Source organism: Rhincodon typus, chromosome 7 (genome assembly GCF_021869965.1).
Source record: "Rhincodon typus isolate 14 chromosome 7, sRhiTyp1.1, whole genome shotgun sequence".
Classification (NCBI taxonomy): domain Eukaryota; kingdom Metazoa; phylum Chordata; class Chondrichthyes; order Orectolobiformes; family Rhincodontidae; genus Rhincodon; species Rhincodon typus.
The window spans coordinates 15,705,317-15,717,170 of record NC_063338.1 but is presented as its reverse complement, the minus strand read 5'-3'; the positions used below and the strand labels follow the sequence as shown (position 1 = coordinate 15,717,170).

General features: G+C 49.0%; 1 protein-coding gene across 5 annotated transcripts in view; it reads right to left on the bottom strand.

Moving 5' to 3' along the window:
- Positions 1 to 7: 7 nt before the first annotated feature.
- Positions 8 to 11,854, bottom strand: part of slc19a1 (solute carrier family 19 member 1) — a 41,188-nt gene continuing 29,341 nt past the window's right edge. For 3 of the 5 annotated variants that reach the window (XM_048599396.1, XM_020512826.2, XM_048599397.1), the window contains 3 exons: positions 11,447 to 11,639; positions 8,173 to 8,314; positions 8 to 2,495 (listed from right to left, as the gene is read on the bottom strand). In XM_048599396.1, coding sequence (XP_048455353.1) covers positions 2,304 to 2,495; positions 8,173 to 8,314; positions 11,447 to 11,639 — 527 coding nt within the window. In that variant the 3' untranslated portion in view covers positions 8 to 2,303. Of the gene's footprint in view, positions 2,496 to 7,666; positions 7,761 to 8,172; positions 8,315 to 11,446; positions 11,640 to 11,854 lie in introns of all 5 variants that reach the window. The other 2 variants (XM_048599395.1, XR_007262508.1) reach the window with 2 other exon arrangements.

The following is an 11,854-nucleotide window of genomic DNA, read 5'->3' as shown; positions in this document are numbered from 1 at the left end:
CCCCCAATAACTGAGCAGCTTTTCAGTTAGGGAGGGCAGCAGAGCCAACCACATCGCTGTGGGTCTACAGTCATGTGTAGATCAGACCTGGTAAAGGCGGCAGGTTTCCTTTCCTAAAAGGATTTTAGTGAAGCAGGTGGGATTTGGTAAATCAAAATTTGGTTATGTGGCTACCTTTAGGCCGACTTTTAGTATCCAGCGTTTTGGTTGAATTCAAATTTCGCCAAGCACTGTTGGAGGATTCAAACCCATGCCTCCAGAACCAGAGGGACTGGGGTTCGGGATTACCAGACCACCAAGGTACCACTTGACCACCCACAATCACCCACGGACAAATCGCTTTCACAGCATTAACAACCTTCCAAGATTACCCGGGTCTCTTTTCAAACAAAAACAAAATTCAAGCTTCAGCTATTGCTGCGAGCAACCAAGGAGAAAAGTCAGAAAATAATATTGAAGGCATTGGGGGGGCGGTGGAGGACAGGGCATGCCATTGCATGGGGCTGTCGGAGGTCACGTGATTGGATCACCTCTAAAGAGAGAGAGTGAGCAAACCACACAGCGCGCAGACACCGCAACGTCCAATCCGGTTTCAGCTTCTTAAAAAATAAATCACACCTTCTGAGGCGCCCTGCTCTGCCAAATGAGCCACAGTTTCTGCCCCACCCACGTGGTCCTCAATCTCATTCCTATAATGTTTCCCCAAACTGAACAGCCCTGAGTTCTTTCCTCATGGACCATGAAGAACGGAGCGGCAGGTTTTTCCGAGAGGCGCTTAAGAAATAAGAAAGCGCCAAAGGAGCCTCAGCTACTGTCCTTACTTTTACAAAAGGAGATTTGACACTCAGGCACTCGAACTGTCGCTAACCACTCTTGATGCTATCAGGAATCAGAACCCCATGGTATCATTGAACAACACTATCCATTATGTACAAGGTGAAAAGATTTTTTTTTCACCTGTTGTTAATCGATTACGTATAAAACACTACACTATGAAGACTAGAGGCAAATCGGTTCAAAACTTAATTCTTATCATTCGTGCAAACGGAGCTAGTTTTGGTGTCTGCATCCAAAGATTTGCTCTGTTTCACAAATGATCCTCTTTTCCAACCTCCTTCCCACTTCCGTAATTATTACGGTGGGAACACTGGCTTGGAAAATTGGTCTGATGCCATCATTGCCAAGGACAAAAAAAAACCCTTTTGTGCCTGCTGGTGAAGGTGCTGTGTAGAGTGGGTCATGGATAAGCGCAGGTTTCGGATCCATTACATGTGAAGAAAGTCAGATCCATGTGCCATGGTCAGTGTCTTGGTGATCCCTGTTCCCAACATGAACACAGCTACTGCCCACATGCAACGTGTCCATCAGTTAGGCCAATGACAATTAGGTCAATATATAGAGTACTGACCTAGCACTGACATGATGCGCTAGCGACGTTAAAGAGTTAAACACAAGGATTAATCATGTTTGTCTCCCAAACCCCACCCCCTCAAAAGTTAAAGTGCATAATTTGAACTGATTGAAATATTAGTTCATACTCGAGGGGGGGTTGTAGTGTAAACCCTAAGTCTCTTTCCCGAATTCAAGTTGGCAGTGGAAATGCATGAGCGTCAATCATAATTTAACACTGTGTACTCCTGTCTCTGCCCAGTCTCTGTGGTCACGGCCTATTTCTTGACGTTCACACTGGCACTGAGCTGGTTTGGGTCATTTCACGGCATTTTCCCCCAGGAAACAGCCCTTGGCCAAACCAGGGCATGTCGGGTGGGGTGGCAAGGTCAGAGGTTGGATGAGCCACGTGCCTACTCCCTTTCGATGCCATGCCGTCCTGCAAGAAGGTCACGTGTTAAGTTAGCACCAGTTCAAAGGCTGGGGATTGGTGCCCAGGTCTGCACGGAAGCTGCGGTGCTGAGGAAGGGGGGCGGTGGGGAAGGACGGCAGTAAATGCTCAGCCCAGCCTGTGTCCTAAAGTGTCGCTGGGGGGGTGGGGAGAAAGAGTGCTTCCTGACCTTCTGCATCAGTACAGTCCAGCTAGTTGTAGTTATGCAGAGAATGCTGCATCTTGGGATCATTCTGGGTACTTTCCAAAGAGGCCAGCACTCAGAGACGTGGCCTTACTGCTGTCTTAATTGCATTCAATCGCTTCCACACTATTTTAAACAAACACTCAAAACATTTTCAACCCTACCCGCCCACCGTTAAGATTGAGAGTTGCGGGGGGGAGGGGGGGGCTGGTGGCAGGAACAAAACAGGAGATCCCTAGCCCTTCCGCAACCCTGCCCCTCGTGGTCTGCATCTCACCCTCAGGCCTTCGAGCAGGTTGGGTGGGCGCAGCCTCCCGTCCCATTCATCTCCGTCACCAAACCGTTGTTGGTCTCATCCTCCTTCTGTGGGCTTCGGGCCTTCTGCTCCCGCTGGTGCCTGGCTAAAACATACAGGCCTCTCCCCAGGTAGATGCTCGCCAACAGTGAGAAGTGGCCAATGTAGAAATAGAACTGGGGAGGTGACAGAGAGAGATACAAGTTAGAATCAGCTACCCAATAGAAATGGCAAGATGGAAATTGACTAGAACGGAGTGGCCTGGGTTGGTAGGAAATTAACAAGCCCTGGCTAGAGTACAAACAGTCCCAGTACTTCACCCATGGAAAAAAAAAATAATCAGACCCAATCACTCCGAAAACCAAAGAACAGAATTTCCAGAGCATCACATAATTGATAACAGTAAATTCTAAACATTTCTTGGCATGTCCTCTTCGCAAGGGAAACATTTGGGCTAATCCCAGGGCCTGTTTGACAGGGAGATTTGGCCATTTTGTCGCAGCCCCCTCTCCACCCCCCAACCCCCACACACAGCTGGAGGTTTGCGACAGAATAGCCAAGGTCTTTTCCCCCCAAGGTGGGGGTTGTCCAAAACCAGACGGCACACGTTTAAAGGTGAGAAGGGAAAAGATTTGAAAAGGGACCCAAGGGGCAACATTTTCACGCAGGCAGTGGTGCGTGTATGGAATTAGCTGCCAGAGGAAGTGGTGGAGGTTGGTACAATTACAACATTTAAAAGACATCTGGATGGGTACGTGAATGGGAAGGGTTTAGAGGGATATGGGCCAAATGCTGGCCAATGGGACTAGGTCAGATTGGGATGTCTGGTCGGCGCAGACGAGTTGGACCGAAGGGTCTACTTCCGTGCTGTACGACAATATCTACAGTTCAGGGGCAGGTTGTCACCAATGCCTTGTATGTGTCACAAGTGGGTACCCCTCACCCCATGAGGCAGAAGATTGAGAGTTCACATCCCACTCCAGATTTTTAATTTCGGATTTACATGAGGGAGTGCAGCATTGGCTGGCTTTCAGATGAAACATTTGTTCCTGGATTCCCTGTCAGGCAATTGCAAGAGATTCCGAGACACTGTTTCGAAGAGGAGCAGATCATTCCTTCGTAGGTCAGCTTGGAGTGTACAAGCTGGCTGCCACTTAATCTGCATATTACAACTGGGGCAACACTTCAGAAAGGTGCTTCAAATGGGCTGTTAAAGCACTTTGAGACATCCCGGGGTGATGAAAGGCACTATAAAAATATAAAGTCTTACAAAATCATCCCCCCCACCCCAAGAATCAAGTTGAGCAGAGAAAGAACGGTAGTTTTCACTGAAACACCAGCAGCAGGATCTGCTTTTAGTCAACAATCAGACGGTCCTGAATTATACACTGCCGGGCAATGTCTGCTTTCAACTCAACGATAATGAACCTTTTTGGAAACAAAAACACTTATAAAAAAAAAAACTGTGTTGCAAAGAAAAACCCACAAAACAAGGCGGCTTTACCAAACAGCTGTCATTAACGTGCTGTTTATCAATAGAGTGGACTCAGAGCAGATCACTGGCTGGCAAACAGAGCTGCAATCCTGCCTTTGGCAGCTTATTTGAACACTGTGGGTTTGGCCCTTCTTGAAGCACCATTTCCTGCTCCATGAAGAGTTCACAATGCGGTTGTTATAATGAATATCAGAATTATCTAATGTCCTGTGTGTTCAAGACTGCACTGAACCACAGGTACCTGGGATTAGGACAGCTTCCTGTCAGCTTTAAGTGTACACACAAATGCAGCTATTATAACAAGGAGGTTGCTCGGTTTCCTGTGTTGTCGAGAAAACAATATTTAAAAATAACAACGCAATTTGTTGCTACAATTTAGCTCTTTCCCTTCAACCTCACCCTGCCCAGTACTCTTAAATAAAAAATGGACCCAATAGCTTTCATCAACAAAACCTGTTCAAAACGAATGATGAACTTTCCATCAATTCTGACAGGATACAATTTTAAAAAAGCAAGCAGTGTTTTCAAAATGATTAAACGTTTTGATGGGTTAGACTAGGACAGACTATTTCTTATCATGAGTTGGGTCAGTCCAGGACAACAGGCCAGAACCTTACAGTTTCAGCCCCTTCTGGTAACATCAGGGAGCACTTGAAATCTGGAACCTGAAAGCTCAGGAGTCTGGAAGTTTTGTTTTATGAGGCAAGGATGTTAAAAAGAAATCGGGAAAAGGCATTTCTGAAGAAGGGTCCAGATCTGAAACGTCAGCTTTCCTGCTCCTCTGATGCTGCCTGGCCTGCTGCGTTCATCCAGATCTACACCTTGTTATCTCAGATTCTCCAGCATCAGCAGTTCCTACTACCTCTGCAGCATTTGTCCGGGTCTGTTTCCCATCATTCGTTCCCTGCAGAACAGGTCACAGGGGCCGCACCTCGATAGCTGACTCACCACATCAAACATGGCTGACCCAGAGACTCCCCAGCTCTTCCCCTCTATCTGCCATGGCAGTTTTGGGAAGGGGTTTCAGGCCGAGCAAGCTGCTTGGCCACGTTGGGAACACAATTGGCACTCAAGAACGGGAAGTCCCTCAAGTGTTCATCCAGAAGGCCCAGACATCTTCCATGTGCTGCCCAGAAATTGGGCCCAACTCTCCAGCTGAGGTGCAACACGCAACTCATAAATGTTTTTAAATGATTTCTTTGCATCTGCGTGCTATGCTTCGGCTTAGAAAGTCAAGACTCTGTTGAAGAGCAGTGACTGCTGCCTAAAGGGTGATATTTATATCTACACTGGGACAGAGAGAGACACAGACAGAATTTATGACCATATTGATAGGGTGATGTGACTGACTTTCAGCTGCAGCATTAGAGCTCAGGTGAACAAATAAAGGATTTGTTTATTTTACTAGTCATCATCGAGATGGCTGTCCACAAGAGCACTGTCCCTGGAGCCAGTGTTTCCCCATGTGATTTATTCCACAAGGATCCAAACAGAACATCCATCAAGAGTCTCTCACTCTCACGATGGGTCTAATCAGGCAGGAGGATGCCATGCAGAGAAAGGCGGCGGGGGGGGAGGTAATACCTGTTGAAGGGGGCTGTTGGTCTCCCCGAGGGTGAAGGGGCACTTCTCGTACAAACACAGTCGATGGGCACCCGTCGTCAGGGAGGAGGGGCCCTACCGAGTGCCACCCCTCCCTGATACCACCAACCACCCCCCTCTGTCCTGCCCCCTCCGTCTACTTCCATCTGGGGTTCCAGAGACAGCAGCCTCCTGCGGGTGTTGTCGTGACAACAGTCGCAGTATCCCCAGCGACGCTGTGAGACAACTGTCAACGTCTTAGTAGGCTGGTAGCTCTTGTTTGCAGGGGGTGGTGGATTGAACCTTCTGCCACTGAGTCTGTGGCAGATTACTCCCCATTTACCTGGATGGGTGCAGCTCAAACAACACTCAAGAGGCTTGGCACCATCCAGGACACTTGATTGGCACCACATAAACAACTTCCACTCCCTCCACCAGCAACACTCAGTAGTGGCAGTGTGTGCTATCTACAAGATGCACTGCAGAAATTCGCCAAAGAAAGATCCTCTGATAGCACCTTCCAAACCCACGACCACTTCCATCTGGAAGGACAAGGGCATCTGACATATGGGAACACCACCACTTCCAAGTTCCCCTCCAAGCCACTCACCATCCTGACTTGGAAATATGTCGCCGTTCCTTCACTGTCGCCGGGTCAAAATCCTGGAATTCCCTCCATAATGGCATCGTGGGTCAACCCACAGCAGGAGGACTGCAGCAGTTCAAGAAGGCAGCTCACCATCACCTTCAAGGGCAACTAGGGATGGGCACGAAATGCTGGCCAGCCAGCGACACCCACATCTCATGAATGAATAATAAAAAAAAACTTCCCACTTTCTATGCTTAGGACTGCGAGGGACAGAATGTGCACCAAAGGCAGAAATTTGGAATGCAATCGGTTCAGCTGGAGGGAGACCTGGAGGTCATGTATATTGACCTTTGAAGAGGCAACAGGAAACATGCAGAGGGTAGTTAGCCAAACGTCTGGGACCTTGGGCTTCAGAAACAGAATCTCTCATGCAAAAATCAGGGAAGTTATGCTTCACCTTTACCAAGCCTCAGTTAGTAATATATTCAGTTCTGGTCGACAGTAATCGAAGAAAAGCAAGTTCTGTTCCCGGGTGGCAGAAGGACTGGAGCACACGGATTACTGGTTGAGACAGACGCACAGCACGGGGTGGGGGGTGCAGGACGGGAATGAAAGGAAGAACTTTCTAACTAGCACAGTGAGTGGGACTTGTTCCTCATGAGGGTAGTGGAAGCAGAGATGGTGGACTCATTCTCCAGGGAAGTAAAATTTGCAAGGCTACCGGGATGGAGTGGGGGCAAGCTGAAATGATTGGACCACGCTACATTGAGCCAGCATAGACGCAATGGGCTGAATGGTCTCGTTCTGTGCCAGAACAGACTCCACAACTCTAATTCATCGTTTTGTCTTTCAGGCCGGGATCGGGGTGAGGTGGGGGTGGTTGGGAGGTGGTTGTTGTGCAAGGATGGATGTGCTGACTACCAGCTGGTTTCCAAATGGCTTTGAGGACGATGATTCTCCCAAAGTTTCATTGAGCCTGGACTGGAGAGCATGGGCCCTTGCTCACTACACACAGGCACAGGCACACACACACACACAGTTGGCAGCCCACCGCTACAGCGGCACATAATGAGATGATCCCTGTGGTTGCCCCTTGGCTTGGCTGCTCCCTATTCCCATGGCAAAGGGCAGAAAAATGTTTATTTACATTTTACTCAAATCTCTTCCCCTCCCAGCTCACTGCCAAAACCTCAGAGCAGAAACAGAGCGAGAGAGAGAGACAAATTTCATACATTTAAAAATAGAGTGCACTTAATGACCTCCTCACAGCCAACGAAGCAAGGTCTGGTCATTGATGGAGCAGGGGAAACCGGGCGGCTAACTGTGTGCACAGCAAGATCCCACAACAATTTCAATACCGCACAGGGCTGGATAACGGCGTCTCATCGGAGGTCGCCGGAGGGGCAAATACGGACTCCAGGGCAAAAAGTCCAGGGTGAACAGCTCATGCCCTCTTGCCCCCTGCTGCCCTTCCCCCCCCCAACTTTCTGGGGTACAAGATGGTCCAGTTGGGTGGGGCTGACCTACCCAATATCCCATCAAACTACAGGGGCATGTCTGTATATAGAGCTATACTACACCAGAGGGGAGGCATTTAACCCCTTGATACAGCCTGCCAATTTGCCCCACTTGCCCAGTCTTCGCCCCACGAACCAAATGAATTTTCTCCTTCGGATACGTACTCACGCCTCCTTCAGAATTTTAAAGTCGCTGAATCCAGGTTCGCCACCTTTTCAGGATGCCCGTGCCGAAGCGGAACGGCTCGCTGTGTCAATACTGATAGAGAGAAAAAAAGACTTACCTCCCTATCTGGTGCTACAGCCAGTTATTTCAAATCCACTTCCTCGTGCTGCCCTATTCCACTACCACCCCCCATTCCAAGTGGGAATAGTTTCCTCTTCATTTACCCCATCAACAGAATTCCGCAGGAGTTAACGCCCCTCCACCGCCACAAAGCAGCATTAACGCTAACTCCTCCAACAGAATTCACAGGGCCTCGTCCGAGGCCCCACGTCCTGTACACTCGCCAAAAGCCTCTACATCCTTCACAAACGGGAAGTATTTAGATAATGGACACAATACTACAACAAGCAGTTTCTAAAGTGCCTCTCCTCCAAGAGTTAGGTTGCGCTGGGCGGACCTACTTATATAGAGGGGAGATTGACCGCTCTTTTCGTGTTACACGTACCTGGTTGTTCACGTGCAGTCCCAGGCCGCGTTTGTCAGCGATGATCAGCGTAATGATGGTTTTCAAGATGGTGGCCAAAAACGTGTTGATACCAAATACCAGCGCGCAGAGCTCCTTGGACAACGACATGGCGATCTGAAAACTAAATGACAGCGCACACTGAGTCAGTCCAGAGGCCTCTGCACCACCCTCGCACGTTAGCCACAAAGTCTGATCGGCACCTTATCTGGGGCTAAACCATACAACGTACTGGACAATAGACTGCCATCGCCTCATTCCGCCACACAGAATCCACGCTAACACACCGGCTCCCTCAGGCTTGGCACCACTTCCAGCGAAGCTCTACGTTAGCTCCATCCCATCTTTCAATTGCACACTTTACACACTCCCCAAGTTCAACAGGCAGCTCAGAGCACAGCATCCCCCGCCCCCGCCACTGGGTTCGTTCTCCCCAGACACCATCCGCCGATCGTTCAGCCATTTCCCACTTTCACGTCCTCTCGACCCATCTGCCATAGCTGCTCGTTTCGTTACCGTCTCCTCTCACCCTGCACCGCCACTGAACGCCCTCAGACTTCCGCTAGTTGGCCAAATCCCGGAAGGACATAGCTGGCTAGACCGGACGTGCAGTGAGTGGCGAGGGAACCGACAAGAGGGAGATACATTTATGGACCTCAAAAGACCATAAGATGTAGGAGCAGAATTAGGCTATTTGGCCTGTTGAGTCTGCTCTGGTATTTGATCATGGCTAGTATATTTCTCAACCTCACTCTCCTGCCTACTCCCTATATCCCTGGATTCCCTTACTAACTGTCTGCCTTAAATACAATCACTTGGCCTCCTTACCAATCTGCCGATTGTAGATGCATGACAGAATTGGAAAGACTGACCACCTTGTGCAGACAAGGTCCCACCTTCAAATCACCTCCATCATGTTGTGTGGCACTATCGCCGTGCTAAAGGGGACAGGCTTCACACAGATCTAGCGACTCAAGACTGGGTATCCTCGAGACGCTGTGGGCCATCAACAGCAGCAGAATTGTGCTCAAACACACAATCTGTAAAGGTCATCCTGTGTTGCTTAAACTCCCTTGGACTCTGAATTTTTTTTTTTAAAATATGAATTCACGGGATGAGGGCGTCACTGGCCAGGCAGCATTTATTTTCCAGAGGGCAAATAAGAGTCAACCACATTGCTGTGGGTCTGGAGTCACATGTAGGCCAGATCAGGTAAGGATGGCAGTTTCCTTCCCTTAAAATGGCATTAGTGAGCCAGGTGGGTTTTCCCAACAATCGACAATGGATTCATGATCATCATTAGATTCTTAATTCCCAATATTTATTGAATTCAAATTCCACCGTCTGTCATGGCGGGAGTCGAACCCGGGTCCCCACAACGTTATCTGGGTCTCTGGATTAACAGTCCGGCAATAATGCCGCTACTAGGCCATCCCCTCCCCTTACCTCATCTCAGGTAAGAATCCTGCCCACCCCACAATCCTTGCCTTCAAAATCCAATACTCTAGTGCGTGTCCCCCACCCACCCTCCCTCCCCAGAAAAGCTCAGCTCTCTCAAATCCACAAATCTCAAAACTATTTTAAGACAGGCCACTTCTGCAGGGATTAACAAAGTAGAGGGTAGGCCAATAATTCACGAGGGAAGCTAGCACTTTAGCCGCTTTATAAATTACTATTCAAGATCCTGAGGGGGGCTTCAATACAACGAAGAGGAAAAAGGAGAAACTGCTTCCACTGACAAAATGGGAGACAAAGATTGGGAACAAAAATCAACGACAGCAAAAACAAAAGCAGAGGGAAAGACGAGGAGTATGTTTAAAAATTCTTTAAAAAGTGTCGTTATGATGTGGAATGAGCTACCTAGAGGGTGGCTGGAATCTGGAATAATTATTTCCAAACAAACTTGACTTCGTGATCCAAAAACTGGACTCAGAGTCACATCTGTGCTGACCAGACAGTTCAAACTGATCTAGTCCCATTTGCTAGCATTTTCTGCTGATGAGGAGAGAGAGAGTGCATTTTGCACTATTCAGAACTAATGCTGGAATAGCCAGACTTCAAATGTTCCCAAAATCATTCATACAGCAGGGTTAAAAACAAACAGTGCTGATGGGTTCAAGACACGACTGAGACATTGCCACAGAGACCCTGTAAGCGGCCAGCTGCACCAACACACCCCGGAAAATCGGGGGTTATTTTGAGGTCATCAGTGGAGCTCGGGAAATGGCTCACTTACGTACATTCGTGATGCGCAAAGATACAGGGAGAAAGGAGGGAGATATATGAGGCACCGTAGCCACAAAGGGGCTGAATGGTCCCCTTTTCTGTGCTGTAACAATTCTCGGACTCGTACACATCAACTGCACATTAATGGAATATGTCCCAGGAGCTCATACCTTCCCAGTTCAGCAAGGAACTGGACACGTCTTAGCGTCAGGGTAGATGGGACTTGAACACAGACCGTTGGGCCCAGAGCTAAGCACATGACCACTGCGCTCCACAAGGACCCTCCCAAATAGGCAACTGGATAAACGCTTAAAGAGGGTGTGATACTGTGGGCAGCTGCCAGAGAGTGAGACTTTCAAAAGAGCTGGCACAGCCACATTGAGATGAATGGCCGAATAAAACGTAGGAAGGATGTTCCCAATGACCAGGTGGTGGTGGTGTGGGGTGGGGGGAGGGGGTGTCCAGAACCAGGAATACCAATCTAAGGATATGGGGCAGGCCATTTAGGACTCAGGTGGGAAGGAATTTCTTAGACCCAGAGAGTGGAGAGCCTGTGAAATTCTCTGCCACAGAAAGCGGCTGAGGCCAAAGTGCTTAATGTTTTCAAGAAGGAGGTAGATATAGTCTTCAGGCCTAACAGGATCAAAGGTTTTGGGAGGGGTGAGGAAAAAACACACGGTATTGGGTCAGAGCAGGCTCGAACAGCTGAACAGCCTACTCCTGTTCCTATTTTATTTTCCTGTGTGTCTATGAGTGACCTTCTTCTGCACGTCACAACTGTCGATTCCCCACCCCCCCACCCCCACAATTTAATCCTTCCTTGCTTGGTTCCACAGTTCCGAGCCTGCCGTGCTGCCTCATTCCCTCCCCCAGTAATCCAGTCTTTCCACCTGGCAGTGCCATGCTTCCTTTTTGTTTTAAAAAATTAAACCTGGTCACCGTAGTTGCCCATTCGGAACCCCTAACGCCATTGACCGCTGCCCTGGGAGGTAATGCATTGTGGGGGAAGGAAAGCAAGAGTAATACTCACATTGCTATGGGAACCAGGAGTTGGTGGCTGCTCCGGAACAGGACGAAGCCCACGTAGCAAACCCAGATGTTGGTGGTGGTGTTCATGAGGAAGAGGAGTCCAGCCTGAAGCGCAGTGATGACAAAAATCACCAGCTCCGCCCACAGTGACCACCGCAACTTGACGTGGCCCGCTGAGAAAGATGCAATGGCACCTGCCGACAAGACAAAGAGAAAAATCGAAGAGGTGAAGGACTGCGCGAGGACCAGAATGCAACACTGAAGCGCCACCATGCAGCAGAGCCCAAGCAAAAACGCCACAGGTTCGCTGGCTCACAGATAGTAAGAACTGCTGAATCTGGAGTCAGAGACAACACAGTGTGGAGCTGGAGGAACACAGCAGGCCAGGCAGCATCAGAGGAGCAGGAGA